The 20,974-nt window shown below is 33.9% G+C and overlaps 1 protein-coding gene and 1 pseudogene across 1 annotated transcript; both read left to right on the forward strand.

Annotated features, from left to right (window-relative positions):
- Positions 1-20,974, forward strand: part of LOC128169113 (uncharacterized) — a 113,537-nt pseudogene that overhangs the window by 10,146 nt on the left and 82,417 nt on the right.
- Positions 7,989-9,202, forward strand: LOC128169118 (uncharacterized). Its single transcript, XM_052835283.1, has 3 exons — positions 7,989-8,181; positions 8,664-8,846; positions 9,097-9,202. Exons 1-3 carry the CDS (start codon positions 8,093-8,095, stop codon positions 9,194-9,196), a joined length of 372 nt encoding a protein of 123 aa, XP_052691243.1. The 5' UTR covers positions 7,989-8,092; the 3' UTR covers positions 9,197-9,202.

A 20,974-nucleotide genomic window follows, 5' to 3' on the forward strand; every position in this document is an offset into this window, starting at 1 on the left:
TATGTTTTCTTCTTTCAAGTTCGTGTACTTGTCTGAAAAATAAGATTGCTTTTATTGTAGTTATCTATATTTAATCACCGTACCATTTCTCACTTCTCCATCTCAACCTCTCTCTTTTTTCGCCTCTCTCTCCCTTATCTAGGTTTCCTTTACAACTAAACAACTTGTATCGAGTTCTATGTGTTTATATTTTCTTGATACACAGTATTGAATTAAAAGTATTTACAGGTTACCAAGAATAATTAGGAAACTCTGTGCACTTCCGCAGATGAATTACAAGCTTTGAGAGTGTGTAGCTGGTTGTAGCATTTATCGTTATTCTAACGATGTTGACTCTTGTAGATAGGCTGTTCACCACTTTAACGTCCCAGTGCTCCAATCGTTCAATTTTTCTTGAATACTACAACACATTTTTTTTTCAAAATAAGACATAGCTGAGTAGATTTAAAACTTGACTACAAGATAATATCATAAACTCTGATAACGTTCTCATTTGTAATCTTTTTAAAGCAATAGTTCCATTAGATAAGAAACAAGCCTATAATAATTCGTGTTTTTTTATTATCGACTTTAATGAAGGTTTTAGGGAGGTTTATAGGAATCACCTTGTCCGTCTGTCAGTTCAAAATCTGGGTCAAGTCCACGTCTTTCTTTATGGAGAAACATTAAAAGGTGTGATTTCACACAAAGATTGTTTACATGTGTGGCCTGAAAATTCATGTCTGGTCCATATCTTTTTTATGGAGGAGCATTGAAAGTTCTTACATCACACAAATGTTTCTTAAAACCTTGATCCAAGGTCATTTTGGCAAGGTCAACTGGCAGAAATATTATTCAAATATTGCTTACGACCTGAGGGTATGTCATGATTTTGACCCAAGGTTATTCAATCAAAGTCAGTCATTAGAAGAAAAAGTTCATAATCCGTGTCGGCTTTGTACTGTTTTTATGGAAAAAAAACATTGGAAGTTTCTTTCATAAACAAATTGCCGAAAATGTGTCATGAATTTGACTTACATGTATCGGTTTAAGTTAAACATTGTCATTGTTTTCAAAAATGCTGTATCCTGTCTGGGGCAGATTATAATTGAAAAGTATTAGAATCCATAATTTGACACAAAGACTGTTCATGACCTGTAAAAAAGTCCTGACTTTAGCTTTGGTCATTTCTACAAGTGTAATGCCACTATAAGAGAGGGAGGCATATGCTGTTTTCTAAAAAAAAATCCTTTTAAAAGTTCTTGGTGCAGGGTATCATTTATGAGTACCTCATTTATTAAATTTATAGATATAGAGAACCAAATGTCGTATATCGACACATAAAGCATCGCTTTTTGAAATGCTGATATGGTAGATGTACCACTACTATGGAACAATCACCTGTTGTGTAGGTACGTAGGCGTCTCTGAAGAAGTCCACCATGACGTGGTCTGTCTGTGAAAAAGAGAATGGCACGTAGTCAATGTCTGTTGAACTCTGGAATACTCCCATATCAAGTGTTACCAGACCGTCCCCCGTGACTGTTAATCTCCAGATAGTGTCTCCTTGGCACTATAGGAATACCTCTTTATACTGGCATGGCAAGCTAAACAAAAAATACATATTTACAAAGAACATCAAAATAAGAGGTATCTTTATAAAGTTTATTTAATCATATTGAACTCCCTTTCCTATCAAACGCATTGGTTTATACATTTACACATTAATCAGTAAGAATTGAGATTAGCAAAACTAGACTCGATATTTGAAATGAAAACAACTAAATCATACATATTAACCCAGAATTCTAGCCGCACAAATCATATAAATCCTGTATCCTACCCACACCAACAACTAAATCATACGTATATAATCTGTATCATACCCACACCAAACAACTAAATCATACATATATAATCTGTATCCTACCCACACCAAACAACTAAATCATACGTATATAATCTGTATCCTAGCCACACCAAACAACTAAATCATACGTATATAATCTGTATCGTACCCACACCAAACATCTAAATCATACGTATAAAATCTGTATCCTACCCACACCAAACAATTAAATCATACGTATATAACCTGTATCCTAGCCACACCAAACAACTAAATCATACGTATATAATCTGTATCCTACCCACACCAAACAACTAAATCATACGTATATAACCTGTATCCTACCCACACCAAACATCTAAATCATACGTATAAAATCTGTATCCTACCCACACCAAACAACTAAATCATACGTATATAACCTGTATCCTACCCACACCAAACAACTAAATCATACGTATATAACCTGTATCCTAGCCACACCAAACAACTAAATCATACGCATATAACCTGTATCCTAGCCACACCAAACAACTAAATCATACGTATATAATCTGTATCCTAGCCACACAAAACGTCTAAATCATACGTATATAACCTGTATCCTACCCACACCAAACAACTAAATCATACGTATATAATCTGTATCCTACCCACACCAAACAACTAAATCATACGTATATAATCTGTATCCTACCCACACCAAACATCTAAATCATACGTATATAATCTGTATCCTAGCCACACCAAACAACTAAATCATACGTATATAACGTGTATTCTACCCACACCAAACATCTAAATCATACGTATATAACCTGTATCCTAGCCACACCAAACAACTAAATCATACGTATATAACCTGTATCCTAGCCACATCAAACAACTAAATCATACGTATATAACCTGTATCCTATCCACACCAAACGTCTAAATCATACGTATATAACCTGTACCCTAGCCACACCAAACAACTAAATCATACGTATATAACCTGTATCCTAGCCACACCAAACAACTAAATCATACGTATATAATCTGTATCCTAGCTACACCAAACATCTAAATCATACGTATATAACCTGTATCCTACCCACACCAAACATCTAAATCATACGTATATAATCTGTATCCTACCCACACCAAACAACTAAATCATACGTATATAACCTGTATCCTACCCACACCAAACAACTAAATCATACGTATATAACCTGTATCCTAGCCACACCAAACAACTAAATCATACGCATATAACCTGTATCCTAGCCACACCAAACAACTAAATCATACGTATATAATCTGTATCCTAGCCACACAAAACGTCTAAATCATACGTATATAACCTGTATCCTACCCACACCAAACAACTAAATCATACGTATATAATCTGTATCCTACCCACACCAAACAACTAAATCATACGTATAACATCTGTATCCTACCCACACCAAACATCTAAATCATACGTATATAATCTGTATCCTAGCCACACCAAACAACTAAATCATACGTATATAACGTGTATTCTACCCACACCAAACATCTAAATCATACGTATATAACCTGTATCCTAGCCACACCAAACAACTAAATCATACGTATATAACCTGTATCCTAGCCACATCAAACAACTAAATCATACGTATATAACCTGTATCCTATCCACACCAAACGTCTAAATCATACGTATATAACCTGTACCCTAGCCACACCAAACAACTAAATCATACGTATATAACCTGTACCCTAGCCACACCAAACAACTAAATCATACGTATATAACCTGTATCCTAGCCACACCAAACAACTAAATCATACGTATATAACCTGTATCCTAGCCACGCCAAACAACTAAATCATACGTATATAACCTGTATCCTAGCCACACCAAACAACTAAATCATACGTATATAACCTGTCTCCTAGCCACACCAAACAACTAAATCATACGTATATAATCTGTCTCCTAGCCACACCAAACAACTAAATCATACGTATATAACCTGTGTCCTAGCCACAGCAAACAACTAAATCATAGGTATATAATCGGTATCCTAGCCACACCAAACAACTAAATCATACGTATATAATCTGTATCCTAGCCACACCAAACAACTAAATCATAGGTATATAATCTGTATCCTAGCCACACAAAACAACTAAATCATACGTATATAATCTGTATCCTAGCCACACAAAACAACTAAATCATACGTATATAATCTGTATCCTAGCCACACCAAACATCTAAATCATACGTATATAATCTGTATCCTAGCCACACCAAACAACTAAATCATACGTATATAATCTGTATCCTAGCCACACAAAACGTCTAAATCATACGTATATAACCTGTATCCTACCCACACCAAACAACTAAATCATACGTATATAATCTGTATCCTACCCACACCAAACAACTAAATCATACGTATATAATCTGTATCCTACCCACACCAAACATCTAAATCATACGTATATAATCTGTATCCTAGCCACACCAAACAACTAAATCATACGTATATAACGTGGATTCTACCCACACCAAACATCTAAATCATACGTATATAACCTGTATCCTAGCCACACCAAACAACTAAATCATACGTATATAACCTGTATCCTAGCCACATCAAACAACTAAATCATACGTATATAACCTGTATCCTATCCACACCAAACGTCTAAATCATACGTATATAACCTGTACCCTAGCCACACCAAACAACTAAATCATACGTATATAATCTGTATCCTATCCACACCAAACAACTAAATCATACGTATATAATCTGTCTCCTAGCCACACCAAACAACTAAATCATACGTATATAATCTGTCTCCTAGCCACACCAAACAACTAAATCATACGTATATAATCTGTATCCTATCCACACCAAACGTCTAAATCATACGTATATAACCTGTACCCTAGCCACACCAAACAACTAAATCATACGTATATAACCTGTATCCTAGCCACACCAAACAACTAAATCATACGTATATAACCTGTACCCTAGCCACACCAAACAACTAAATCATACGTATATAACCTGTATCCTAGCCACACCAAACAACTAAATCATACGTATATAATCTGTCTCCTAGCCACACCAAACAACTAAATCATACGTATATAATCTGTCTCCTAGCCACACCAAACAACTAAATCATACGTATATAACCTGTGTCCTAGCCACACCAAACAACTAAATCATAGGTATATAATCTGTATCCTAGCCACACAAAACAACTAAATCAAACGTATATAATCTGTATCCTAGCCACACCAAACAACTAAAGAATAGGTATATAATCTGTATCCTAGCCACACAAAACAACTAAATCATACGTATATAATCTGTATCCTAGCCACACCAAACATCTAAATCATACGTATATAACCTGTATCCTAACCACACCAAACATCTAAATCATAGGTATATAACCTGTATCCTAGCCACACAAAACAACTAAATCATACGTATATAACCTGTATCCTACCCACACCAAACAACTAAATCATACGTATATAATCTGTATCCTAGCCACACCAAACAACTAAATCATACGTATATAATCTGTATCCTAGCCACACCAAACAACTAAATCATAGGTATATAACCTGTATCCTAGCCACACCAAACAACTAAATTATACGTATATAACCTGTATCCTACCCACACCAAACATCTAAATCATACGTGTAAACCCTGTACCCTTGCCACAGCAAACAACTAAATCATACGTATATAACCTGTATCCTACCCACACCAAACATCTAAATCATACGTTTAAATCGTGTAACCACAACCAACTGCCCTATATTAAAATGATAATGACGAGATTGGTTTGTATAAATAATTTGTAATCAGTAAAGTTATACTTAACTTTCGAAACAAGAGCCATCAGATCAAATATAGGATTGAAACCATAACATACATATTGTACAGCCATCGCCACTATATCCTGGTTTACATTTTACACAAAATCCTGTTCCAGGATAACATTCTTCACAATTCTCTGGGCAGGGCATCCAGCAATATTCATTTTACGCCACAGGACTAGGACATCCTGTCAAAAAAAAAACAAGCATTCTGAGAGTATTGCATAAGCAATACACGTCCCCTACCGGTAACCCCTTTGATTGAGAATGGCAAAAGTTTGAGACCCTGTATATTAAATATTCCCTATCATAAATGTAGTAATTGTATAGTATGAAATTATGAAAAATGATTATAATAAACAGCAAAAAATCTCTAAAATCCATTAAAAAAAACATATTTGAAGCAAAGCAAACACAGAAGTATATTCTATTGTTCAACAGCCCAAACCCGATAACGAATCCATTTTACAGAACTTATTTGTTTGTTATTAGAAGTGATGAATGTAATAATACAAATAATGCACAATATTATTTACTATTTTACTGACCACATGTCCTCGTTCATTTAGTACACACCGAGCCCGATAACGAACCCGATCATTAAAAACTTTGGAGTGAAAACAATTAAATTTCTGGGAATTGTGTTGACCAGACGCTACAAAAGTATAAACTTGGTCTGCTGTTTGATATTTTAAAGCTGCTCAGCAAGTTTCACATCAATCGTCAAACGTATGCAGAAAAAACAACGGAAAACTGAAGTGGGACAGACAGACGGACGGAGGGACTGACGGACGCTGAGAAAAGCTATAGTCCCCTCCGGTGTTTAATCATATTTTATAGACAAGCAGAAGGCAATTTCCAAACAAAGGACAAAGAGATGACAATCAAAATCAATGACGGCCTTGGCATGGCCCAGCACCTACGCAGAAAGTTATGGCGAGAAACTCCCTAACAAAACACAAATTCATCTCCCTCCATGTTCAACAAAGCAACACGTTTTTGAAACCATGCTGGAGGAAACGCAAAATCCTTAAACTATCTCTCGTAGTGACTTTTTGCGCCTGTGGAGAAAAGAAGCCTCACATATTGCTATACCCAAGGTATAACAAGATATCGACATGTACACTAATTGTTTGAATGGAATCACTAATTAATTATTACTATAATGGATTTATCTTTCATGCGGAGATCAAGACCAATTTAATAGGAAAGGGGGGGGGGGGGGAGGGTCTAAGACATGTTTTCGGTAATGTAATGTAAATTTAAGAAAACTCAATTTTTTCAGGTGATCTGGACCCTCCCGTCCCCTAAGATTCACGTTTGTCTTTTTGTAATTGTCCTAGTCATTTATTTTATTCACAATCAATAGAACAAAATATTTTCCAAATGCAATATTTGCACTTGTAGGAGACAAGAGATCAAAGGGAACGCGAGGCAATGAAAATAAAAAGAGATAGACATCTAAAGAAACAGAAGTAAGTTTACTTAACTACGTGCTTTAAATCAAGATTAAATACAATTTAACACTCTCAATGTGTTTTGTTTTTAAAATTTACATTTGAAATTATGCTTCCTTATTTGAACCTAGAGAATAGCGAAAACGTTCAATTTTAAATGCATTATTTCTCCTTAAAAATTGGATCTCACAAAACATTAACCTTTTTTATATGTTGAAATTAAATCCATCTATTTAGCCAGGAGCGAAGAAAGTATTATAAACACCAAGAAAAGGCAAAGGCGTTTCCTTCCAAGTACTTATCCATAATCATCGACGGCATGGACCAGAGTAAGACCGCCATCCCCCACTTCGTCAATGCCTCGAAATTCACCTCCACTATGTGGAGAATACGGACACACTTAGTTAGGGTTTCAATGTTTTATAAAGTTTGGAGTATCTGATCCAGTGATACTTATATATTAAATTTAGTGGAATTTTAAGATTAAATTTTATCATGCAGCCATTCCACGAACTTGACGTTATCCATCCTTCTGAGTGTTTTTATGGTATCAAGGATTCCCTGCCCGACACGCTTTACCTGCAGATGGACAACTGTGCCAGGGAAACAAAAATAAGTGAATCTAAGAATGTTTTTGAATTAAAGAAACCTAAAATTCTAATGTCAAGATCATGTTTTATCACGTGTGCCTGGTTTTTTTTATTCGTTGATACTAACTTGCCTTTTTGTGTAATTTAGTTGAGATGGGTTTTTTTAAGAAGATAAAAATGTCCTTCCTCATGGTTGGACATACTCATGAAGACGTGGACCAAGTTTTTTTTTCAAAGTAACCATATTATACTTCATTTTTTAAACTCTCTCTCTCTCTTTCAATGTCAAATTTAAAACATTATGCAGATTCAGTCACTTGCTTATGAGGCACTCGGTCCTGACTCTTGAGAAAGTGATGAGCGGGTTTGAAAAGAGTTACACACCGCGACCACACAGCGTGAGGACACATCAGTAAGAATTTTAGAATTTATAGCTTCCGATAATAAAATATTTCTTATTTTTAAGCATTATGAAGACTTTATAAGAGAGGAAAACTAATTTAAGTGATTTTTACACAAAGATCCATGTATAAAATAGGCGTTTAGAAAAACTTATAAAATTGTGACTTGATAGACAAATCATATTTCAAAAACATACTCTGAAACCCAAGTATCATATCACGAGTTCACATTATTAAAAACAAAGTCCAACATTAATGTTATTGTTTTTAAAATGCTAAGACAGACTCATTAATCTGCAGCAAATCTGAATTGCGAAACGTGATATTTCCTACGCCAATATTCCGCCAAAAATGTAGTCCTTGTTTGATTCTACAAATTGATGACTCTTTCTATGCTAAATTGTATGATAGTAGAAAAGAAAGAAAAATATACTATTTTAATTTCCTTTCATCTTGATTTAATGAACAATTAATCAAATTTACATTTGACAAGTCGAAAACCAGAAAAGATTCCTTCCTTAGCGGACTCTGCACGAAAGCGGCACAAAAAAGGGGCGAACGCTAAATTGAATAAAGACAAAACCTACATTGGTGACCAATTTGACAGATGGATGGACCTCCGGACAAAATTGACGATAAAATCCAACATCGAACTCGCCAAGATTCTGATGGATAGGTAAGTCACATTGCTGTGCATATCAAAATATAGTGATTTTGGAAGATCTTAAGACTAATACTAAACGAATATGAAATAAAATATTTTTTCTGTGAAAAAAAAAAAAAACATTTAAGCTTACTTCAAATGCTCTCTAAAATACACAAAATCTGTCATTCAATATCTCCGTTATCATTTGTAAATTTAAAGATGGGGTACGGAAGGGGTAACGCAAAATAAAAATAAATGCACGCTTTTATATCCGTTTTAGATACGAAGATAAATCTGATTCGTTTCTGCCCTTTATCACTTCAACACCTGGACCATCAATGGTGTGTAATGATTCACAATCAACAAGATGGACTACCTGATGCTGATTTTAGGTAAGGTATTCTTGTTCATACAAGTTCTACAAGCAAGCAGTGCTGATTCTTACTTTCACCTGACTGTTTATTCCCTCTTCTAAAGAATGAATATGGATCTAGCTTACAATCAAAAGTGGACAAATCATGGTCTTATTAGTACTCCCTCAAGAATTGGAATGCACCAGCAGAACGATTCTGTATTGTCATGATTCACAGTTGGTTATTTCATCAACTGACCTTGGTAGTTGTGACACAATATTGCAGGCTTTATGGTTTTTAACATGCCATTCATTTGAATACTTAAAAAAAAAGCATTATAAGCAATACACGTCCCCTACCGATTTGTGGAAATTGTGAAAACAATGCACATTTATGCAGAATATATTTTTAACCCGAACATTAAAAAATTAGAATATAAAAAATTAATTTTCTCGAAAATGTGTCAACCAGATGCTACAAAAGTAAGCCGTAAACTTGATCTGTAGTTTGTTATTTTGATGCTGTTCCGCAAATTTCAAATCATTCCTCAAACGCAAAAAGAAAAAAAAGTGTGGAAAACTGAAGGACAGACAGACTGACGGACGCAGAGGAAAGCTATAGTCCCCTCCGGTGAAAACCAATAGGGGACTAATAAGGAAAAATCTTTTGACTTGTATTCTTACAAAATTATAGTAAAGAATTATTTAACACAATCCAAACAAACATCATGCATGTAGTCTATGACACAACTTTTGACATCACAATATTTCTGGTACATAAACCAAAACTTACCTTTGAGTCCATCAACTGTACAGTATGATTCGTTTTTTCAGACGGAAGCAGTATAACGGCCTCCGTATACTGTGATTGTCTTTTCCTTGACGTCAAAAAAAAAGGGTTTCGTTGTTCAGTTTAGTAGTTTTAGTTTAGTCTAGTTTCGTTGTTTCATTATTAAGTTCAGTTTCTTTCTTCAATTAGGTAGGTTCAGCATTGTTCATTTCAGTAGATTTACTATTGTTAAGTTCAGCAGTTTTAGTATTCTTTAGATCATAAGTTTGCGGTTCAGTTAAGTAGGTTGAGTATTGTTCATTACTAATATAGGTAAGTGTTGTAATTTCATTGTTAAGATGTAAAGAACCGTCTGAAGTGCGCGTCCTTAAATCTGTACTCTGTTTAAATCACTATTAAATATAACACGAAAATGTTTAACTTCATCTTTTCTCGTCTTCATCTTTTACACAACTTTTCCTCTGTTTATGACATTATGTTTGATATAACTGTAAACTAGAACTACTTCAAAATACCACTAAGAATATACACAATGATAAAAAAAAATTCAACAAAAGTACTTAAGCAGTGACTATACAGTAAACTCGGTTACAGCGAAGTCCTAAGGACCAGTGAATTTACTGTGTTATATCCATAATTCTTTATATCCGTATCATAAGGTACTCGTAATAATAACTGACAAATTCACAATGTACATGTTTTCCGTCAACAGACTACAGTATTTGCTAAATGAACCTTAGAATAAAAATGCATTCTTTTTGTAGACCGGATTGTAAATGGAAAAATTTACATGAAAATAAATTTATCCAAACTACTATGTTTAATAGTAGTAAAAACTATTAAACTGCAAAACGTTAAATTTAGATATTATTCACCTTTATGAGACTCAAAATCAGTTCGCTAGTTGATTAAAGGGTTATGAACCTCAAACATTGGAGTCATACTTTGAACTTTTAACAGAGGAACTCCTAGAGCTGAAAGAATTCATTGTTTGGATGTCATACATTAGAGCACCAGTGAAAGTTGCATTGTTACAGTTCTTGTGAAACATTCCAGCATTCTCCAAGGTTTTACATTTAAGTGGACAAGCAGCCCTTAGATCACGCCCCTACTGTCAAGAGAATCCTATCCATTTGGCAAACAGAAGCTTCTTGCCACTGCACGACAATTTTCGAAACTTTGGACTGAAAGAAAGATACACAAATATTCCTGTGGCTTATTATAGAGATGAATAGATACAGAAGAGGATGGAATATAACACCTGACTGAGCAAAAACCAGAAACTGAAACACCAAAAACAGACCGGGCTGAAAGGAACGTATAACGTCATGAACATACCCTATTATGACAGCAAGTCAAAAACAGCCAGATGAAATGTTACCCTTGCGGACTTAGAAATCATTTGATGGACATGTTAATTGGCAAAAAGAATAATAGAGCCAGAGTCAGAAACTGTGAAGAAAACCTCAACCGGTTTCTAGAGATATGGATTCCTGAGGGTTATTCAACATCCACAATGACAGCATCGCGGAGTACCAAAGGAAATCCTTCAAAAGAAAGAGGAGTGGTAAAAATGTGATCTACTAGACAAAGGACGCTTTATTTTGGGCACTTTCAAAGGAAGAAAATAAAGACTGCAAATAAAAAAGCTTACGGCAATGCCTGAAAACGGGTCCGAAGAATTCACTGTCATGTATTTGGAATATTACTAGTGTAATTTCAATAACAATAATGTAAACTCGTATGAAAACATGTTGTGCTGTATGTCAATACTTTAAATAGAGATTATTCTAAAGCTCTGGCCTTAATGTCTTATCAAGTGTTTGCGTAGCAAGGTCATAGTAGCACTGAAGCAGTTGAACTGAAGGTATTCAAGAGGCCCTTGGGCCTTATCGGTCACCTGAGTAAATGTAGTATGCGTTTAACAATTCACATTAATGTGCATTATTAATACAGGGATTATTAAATCATTTTGTAGCTTTAGGTGGAGTGGATTAATTTTTCATATGTAGTTAGGTTTGACAAACTTCAGCCATTTTGAAATACTTGTATTACCAGGCCCGGGGGCCATAAAAGTTAGACGAGCTCAATTTTGATCTCAGTCTCATTTTTACAAAAGGAACATAATTAGAAAAGTGAGATTGAGATGACAAATGAGCTCGTCTAACTTTTATAGCCCCATGGCCTGGACAGGGCTCTGTTAATTAGAAGAAGAGGCTCACAGGCCTTATTGGTTACTGCAAGCACACTTTTGATCCTTTTGGTTGTTAACACAGTGCCAACGTTGTTGTGCGTATTGTTTATATAGATGAACATTGATTTAACTACACCGTTATTATGTAGGACTTTATAGTTTGTTTCGTCATATATGACATAAAATTACAATAATAGAGTTAAATAAAAACTACAATTCTGAAAGCTGTTTGTGTTAAAAACAAAGGAAAACCTATATTGTGAGAAGTGAAAAGAATGATTACAAAAGATTTAAGGAAAAAGGTATCTTGTTTGTACAAATGTTTTGAAAGAGAATTGTTTAAAACACAATTTTTCATTTGACACTTTGAAAAGTGTTTTGTCTGTTATTAACAATTCACTTAATGGAGGACTGGGACATCATATTGGTTGAGATTTGAAAACATCAAATATTTACAATATGTGGTCATAAATGTATTTGATAATGTTTGAAAAAGTATCAGAAGTAATATAATGCAAGATTTTAACTTGAAATCAACAGGTCATATGGGCAGAGAACAATTAAGTTAGAGAAAGGTTCATGAAAATAATGTTCATTTATTTTCAAAGAGAAAATATTAAGTGTTCCTCGTTACGTCTAATGGAGAGTAAGAACAAATATGTATGTCCAATTAAAACATATATAATAATCACAATATTTTTACATAAAAATATCATGGCATTAAAATGGTATATTTTATAGGTTCAAAAGCTATCGCAGATGCAAAAAAAAACAATCAACATAACCAAAAAGTACTAAGCTGAAATATCTTATAAACATAATGCTTTCTATTATAATATATGTCACATAGGTTACCATTGTGTATGTCCTATATTTAATAAAATTAACAACTTTTATAACAGTTGCTATGACGTCTCAAAGGGTTTTAAAAATGCAAGGTTTGCGGTTTGAATATTAGAAATAATGAACTTTGCCAGGCAGTTTACAAGTACTATTTCTACTTATTTTTAAAGAAAAACATTTAAGCTTATAAAAGTCATGTTTTAAAAATTAGCAAGATGCACAAAGATTTAAAATAAATATTTTATACAGAAAATTGTTTTTTATCAACAAGATACAGAGGTTATCTATATAAGTATGTTAAAAATGTTATGCTTTAGAATTGAAAAAAAGAATGATGTATTTTGCCGGTGCAGTTATATGTACAACTGTATAAACAATAGCAATATGGTTTTTCGAAAAGACACCGACCTTAGTTTTGTGTGAATGTTAAAAATGCAAAATGTTAGGTTTAAAAATGAGCAGTGGTTGATATCGCTAGATTATTTACATGCATTTCTCGCATTATCATGTATGTGAGATCGGTTTGTCCAGTGAGAGACAGCAGTGTCACATGTTTCTGTCCTACACTGTGTATTATTGCGCCGCGACCGGTACTACTTTTAAAACGTAAACAAACATCGTCTGCAGTCGTAAACAATAAATCATGGAGGGTGAAAATGTGTTAGATTGAAACCCGTTGAAACGCCAATTTTCATTGAGGCAAATTAAAACTTGAATACAATAAGAAAAACACTGGGGCATATGAACATTTTTCATGAGTATTTTGAATTGAAAGGGGAGATCAGAGAAATTTACAACATACCCCCTAATGAGCTTGACACCCTCTTTTAGTAGAGGCCCTCATAACCATGTATTCAGTTTTTTCTCACGTGTGGGAGTATAGAGGAAGATTTTTTTAAGATTTAAAACATTTTTACTATATGGCCATATTGGCCCCACCCTAGAGCCTGAAGCCCTGACCAAGGAGTCATGGATTTCACAATTTAGGTTGAGGGCTTCATGGACATCATTATCAAGCATTTAGTTTTTAACAAATGTATATGATAGTAGAGAAGACGATTTTCTAAGATTTAATACATTTTTACTATTTGGCCATATTGGCTCACCCTAGAGCCTGAAGCCCTGACCAATGGGTCATGAATTTCACAATTTAGGTAGACGGCTTCAAGGACATCATGATCATGCATTTAGCTTTTAAAAAATATATATGGTAGTAGAGAAGAAGATTTTCAAAGATTTAATACATTTTTACTTTATGGCCATATTGGCCACACCCTAGAGCCTGAACCCCTGACCAAGGGGTCATAAATTTCACAATTTAGGTTCGCGGGTAGGTTAAGGCAACTCCCGAGTTTAACGACCGTCAAAATTATGATCAATTTAAAAAATGTTTATTTTTATGAAAACAGCGTGGGATAATAATACAAAGTGAAAGAGTTCACCAAGATATTATTTTTCTACTTCGGAATCGACTCAATCTTTGAAGCTGCCGTGCCATGGTATCACGTGACAGTTAAAAATAGATCACTTTTTTACTTAAACAAAAAATCAAAAAGTGTAACACTACCCCGAAGTTCATTTGTATGTTTGCTACAATAATTCGATTGGCAATTAGTTCATGTTTATTAGTATTACTGCTAGAATCCTATTGTACATCGCATAAAATAAATATTGTAAATATTTATCGGAAACCCTCTCAAGTTCTAAAATTTCATTGAAAATACTACGTATTTTTCGTTTAAAACAACAAAGCACAGGATTCTAGCAGCACTTTTTAGGTAGTTTAGGTCATATACCGTTGATATTTACCAAAATCATCTTTCCTAATATCCGGGGTAGTGTTACACTTTTGCCATTTTTTGTACACACTGACAGAGAAAAGGCTGGTCAAGCCATATAAATATTGACCCGCTTACCTTATACCACTTGCTGATTAAACAAAATATCCATGCCTGTATTATCCTGATCATATTCTAACTGACACTCATCTAAATCTTAGGTATCTGTATTAAATAAGTCTTATTTCGGCATTGTTTACACTGCATTCCGATAATTTGTTTCCCGACATGATCTTCTCTTTTAAACATGCTTGTGACGTCATCAATTATACGTAATACAGAGAAATCGAAGATATATTCAGTTAGAAGAGTTTCTAGTGATATTTTATGTCTGAAGTTTTTATAATTTAAACCAGAGATAAAGTTAAAATCGACATGTTTCTGAGTGAAATATGACATCATGCTGCTTATTGTGACGTCATATCGATCAGAGGAATTTGATCGCTGTGAGTAGAGGGCTTCATGGACATCATACTCATGCATTTAGTTTTTAAAAAAATATGATATGCATAGTTAAGGAATCTACCCCACCACTCCAGCTCCAAACCAGAAGACATAGAGAACCAAACCTAGCATCAAGAACATGATACTGAGATCAGGATGAGGAAGAGTCGCATAGATCAGTCAGAAGAAGTAAACGGGTAAGTAAACCACCCAGTCATCTATCTGAGTACCATAGTTACAGAGTATCAGATGACTGGAAAGAAAGAGTGTCTATGTTACACCAACTCATGGCAACTACCGAAAAAAGAAGTATCAAAATGTTTTTATTCAGTTGATTGCAAATATTATGAACAAGTAAATGTGTTTTAATTCTGTTCATGCATTTACTCCTAATGACGAGGACGTCATTTTTCAACAGGGGGAGTATGTGATAATGTGTCATTTTAATGGTTATAAACTGTATATCAGAAATAAAATATTTTAATATCAGGTAAATAGCTGAAAATAAATAAAACAATTGAAAAGTGAAACTATACACTATACATGTAGTACATTTACATACTACTAATTTCACTAAGCATGATCTTACGAATTTATCATTAGAGTTATCTTTCTTAGCTTATTTTAATATTCATTAGGACTAGTTTTAGATAAGAACTAGTTAAGAGGTCTATTGGTCATAACAAGAATTCTAGATTTCTATTGGTTAGTCTAAGGGTCAAATTCCTAGAGAGGTCAGTTTGTTTATAGATAATTTAATTTCAACTCTAGCATTCAAAGAGTGAAGGTTGCATGTGGTTTACAAATATTTCTTATGCCATTTATATTTGGACACAAGAATGACCTCAGAAAGCCAAAGACATGTATTGCTGATCAAATGTCTGTATTAGACTAAGAACGTGTAATAGTAACCTGAGTCCACAGTTTGGGTGTTTGATTATATCATCATTAATCACTCAATTCCAGGGCTGTGTGTGTGGGTTTTTTTTCGATGATAAACCCACAGTTAGAAAGGCACATGCATTTTTTATTTTTTATTTTACAGAAGTGTGCAATCTATGATAAATATTTTCAGTTTTGAACGAATTTTTTCATAATGTATGCCCCCCCCCCCCCTTTACAATGGTGTAATTTTATCTAAGTTTTTGCATATTAATTTGACCAATTCATATGACATTTCATTTCTTTTTTTATTTTTTACAATAAGGCATATTTGTGCAAAGGTTTAGGAAATTCTAATAGAAGGTTTTTTTTTTTTAATTTTCTAGAAAATTGAAATGGAGTGCACACACATACATACATGCGAACACACACACGCACGGTAGCGATGTTATATCCCCTTGGATAAAAAACATGCGTTGAAATTTGTACAATGCATGGGTAATTTGTGCCCATGGCTTGATAAACTCACCCTGTAATTCTTAGTAAAGAGTGACTCAATTATAAACGAGGGCGAGTGTATTTGCTTTTAAATATGCAATTTAATAATATTCCAAGTTTTAAGTAATAATTAATAAAAACAATTTTGCACTTCAATATGTAAATGTAAAATTTGTTAAAAACAATGGTAATTTTTTTTTAAAAACCTCAATTTAACATAATGGCACCTGATGTTTTGCCTAGTTTTTGCAAATTAGTCATGTCCTTCATATTATTTGAAAAAAAAATCACATCACCATGAAAACTTATATACATTTATTTAACTTATATACATTTATTTAACTTAAGTAAAACAAAAGTGGCGTGTAATTACATAAACAAAGCCATACATATATTCTTATTGTGAAACTTCCAAAATAATTCAAATATTGTAGCAAAACTATCAAATCTTTTAAAATACTTCTTTGAATGTTAACATTCTTTATTTTGATGTTTCGACCATTCCTGCAGTAGCGTATTTTTACTTTAAAAAAATGCCCAAAATTCCAAATAAAAGAGAAAAAAGTATGTAAAAAATCTTTGAAACCAGCCCACACCCCTACAAAAAATTAGGTTTGTAGAAAAATTCCTAAAACCGCCCCAACCCACTACGGAAATAAAAAAGTTTCCTGAAACCACCCCCTTCCCCAAAAAAGTTATGAAAATTATTTAATCTTTTTTCTTGTTTGTCATTGATCTTGTTACCCTTCTATTCACATAACAAAAGATTGACATTTCAATTTGTTCTTCATATTATGGCTTAGAAGAAGCTGTTTGAACCGTCGAAACATCAAATCAAGTTACATCTGACAGACTTGATGTGCTACTTGAAAACAGTGAACGTGTATGCAATGGCGTTGACATGTCCATACTTAAAGGTGGTGTGTATAAAGGGGATTCCTGCATAAACGGTATTGGTGAAGGTATTCTATGGATGGTGGTATGGTGTTTCCTTCTGATAACAATAAATGTGATGGTAAGGCAGATGGAACACGTAATGGACGTGACTGAAAAAAAAATATTTGGTTTTTATAGTCTTAGTAATTGGTTCCAAATAAAATTCATTTTCTGATAATAATGCAATAGATGCATGATCATTACTTAAAGATGAATCAGAAAAATTTCATCCAAGGGAATATTGTTTAATTCATAAGACTTTAAAATACAGATTACTTTATAAACACTAGCCATATTTATTGCTTTTGTCTAGTTTTAAACTGCTTTTTTTTCAATAAATGATGAATTTATATACGACTATTGGCAGAAACAAAACAAGTAAAAATAAAAAGTAAAGGTAATTTAAATTCATATGATAAGTATTTGATTGCAAATTACCTAATATGAGTGTGGTGAAACTAGGCGAAACATCAGGTGGTGTTGAACCAGTAGAGATGTGTGGGTAGAATTGCCTATTCAACCTGAAGACTGCATCCCCTCCTCTACTGGTGTCGTGTCCTCCTCCTCGCGGCCTGGGTTGTGATGACGGCCCCTGGTGGTCTCCACACCGGCCTCCTCCTGGGCGCTGGTCTTCTCTGTGATGGTGGTGCCGGTCTTTCCTAGGGTTGTCCTGGTCTCTCCTGCCGTATAGGTCACATCCTGAAGGGGGAAGGTGGGGGTGACAAACTCTCCGGTGGGGATGGGTTCCGTGGAGGGAGATGGACTACGATCATCCCCTACGGAGGTGCTGGTGGTAATGGCTGTCTGGGTGGACGGCGCGGCATTGGCCTCACTATAGCTACTGGTCGGTTCTTCAAAACAAAAAAATTAAACATGTTTAAAATTGTATTTTTTAATATTTTGCAGTTGTAAGTGAAATTGTGTTTGTAATCGTTGAAATCTAATTATTCTGACACAGTGCATGAAAATCATGGTGCGAGTGTTTTATTTAAGAAATAAACAACGTTATTTAGTGAACATGGCGTTATGAATAGCAATTGCTCTGTTGGCATATTCCATGATGCGCGCTAGCGCATCATGGAAAATATGCCAGCAGAGCAGTTGCTATTCATAACGCCATGTTCACTAAATAATCGTTGTTTATTACTTATATTTGCATTTTACCACTCGCAAATACCATGGATTAGCCTAGAGCTTGACATTTAGCTATTACATCAAAAGTAAACATTCAGACTGTAATGTATCTTTTTAATTCACATAGATTTGTTAACAGAATCAATGATAGTTACTGTTACAGTAATTCCTTTACAATGTTATCAAAAACATGTTTTAATATTACATGTAAATACGTCAATTTTAATGGAGTTGGAGAAAAACACATGATGTATCGTATAGTGGTTTAAATCTATAACGTCATGGAAAAGTATATATAACGTTACACCTTTATGACGTCATAGTATACTGACAGAGCAATTGCGATTATAGAGAAATAATTGCAGCTCCTCCGTATGAGCTTACAGTGGGAAAGAACAATGGAAATGCAAATATAGAAATATGGCCCCCACGTGCACCATCTTGTTACCAAAAAATCGATGATGAAATTCGAATGGTAATTCGGTTTGAAAAATATGTAGGTATTTTCATGACAAAACACACAAAGGTATTCTCTTTTGTATATGTCAACTTTCTTATGTTTATTCCTTTCCCCTCTTTTGTGGGGATGCAATGCATCAACTAAAAAATTGTGACTTCATGCTCCGTAAATTAAATCGCGGGATAAGGCACTTTCACAGGTAACCATCGTCTGCAATCCGATCTCTTTGTGGGAATATAAGTGGACCTTGAACTAAGTACATCTAACACCTTTCACAATCTAACAAGTATTTTCTTGCCATCAAACCTTTACTAATTAACACTTATTCTAACAATTTCCATGTTACTTATGACAGGAAGTTATTTTAAAAAGGTTAACTGAACACATGATTGTATTATAAAAATTCTCACCATGTTGTGGCATCTTCTTCCTATCCTGCGTCCTCCTTCAAAACCTCTTCATGCTCATAACTGTGCTTTACAGTCACTGGCTCAAGTGGTAGCAAAACTACAAAATGGTTTAGTTTCCATAGGTTTTCGGGTATGGAATTACTGTTAATAGAGGGAATAATACATACCTTTCCCTTGTTCTACCTGTATCAGCCCTCGACCCTCTGGCTGATATTGGTGTCTCGGCCTGATACAGGATATAATATGGAAAAAAGTTTGATACGATTTCTTACCTACTTCTTGTAATTTAACATAATGAAGACATGTTCAGTGCGCAAGTTCAATGAAGATGTAATGATGTGTGAATTATGCCAGACGTTTTGCGTGGTAAAGAATGATGCCTTAAATGTCTACCTAAATCTTATTCATTATTTTTTTAAGAGTTAACACAAACTGAATGAAGGAAATCAAAGGCCGGAACTGCCACAAAGCGTTGAGCTGACATTTTCTTTTATATAGAATGATATCAATAATTTGAATTTCTGTATTGTACTAATTGTCGTACATTTAAATAACATTAGAATAACAAAGAAAATAAAACATGTTTTGTGCTGTTTCAAAAACAATAATCAGTATATTTTGTTATAAAATAGGTAGTGATGCGTTTATAATACAATAACTCATCATGGTTACAAAAAATGGAAGAAATTTCAAAGTTCCAAAAAAATCATTTTCTTTTTGCTTTAAAAAGTATATGCACAAATTTTACAGGCTCATAATTTGAATACATTAACAGTATGTCCTTAATTATAATTTATAACACACTTTTATTTATTTCAATTCCCGTTTGAAACAAGATTACCTATGCTATAGTTGTTAAAAAACAAATCCACAACACGTGCTATCAAAAATGCTCGACCAAACCAACTGCATTATCGTGTTTATTAATTGCAACAAAATCTCTAAATAAGTTGATCGTTTACAATTATTTTGGAGAACATGTCCGATAAAAAATTAATTTGCATATCAAATTTTATTTCTATCGGGCACGGTCTCCAATCAAAATGTAAAAGAAAAACTTAAATAATATTTTTGTGAATTTTTAGACTGGTCTAGTGAATGTTTACATTGCACTTTATTGTATTCATCTGCCATTTCTTGATTAAGTAAATTTATACTAATGCAATGAGTTGTCAATAACCAGGGAGGCAAAGTTGGATTGTTTTTCCCAATTTAGTTGAATAAAAGGAATACAAATCTTGTAATACGTTTAATACTTAAAGGAACTTATTTTTTATGCGCATTAAAAAGGCGGTGCAGAGCATGAATTTTTGGACGATTGCCAATCCAAACGACCGCTAGAAGGCTGCCGAGCATTAGCTCGACGCCATAAAAACT

Source organism: Crassostrea angulata, unplaced genomic scaffold (genome assembly GCF_025612915.1).
Source record: "Crassostrea angulata isolate pt1a10 unplaced genomic scaffold, ASM2561291v2 HiC_scaffold_98, whole genome shotgun sequence".
In the NCBI taxonomy this organism is placed as follows: domain Eukaryota; kingdom Metazoa; phylum Mollusca; class Bivalvia; order Ostreida; family Ostreidae; genus Magallana; species Magallana angulata.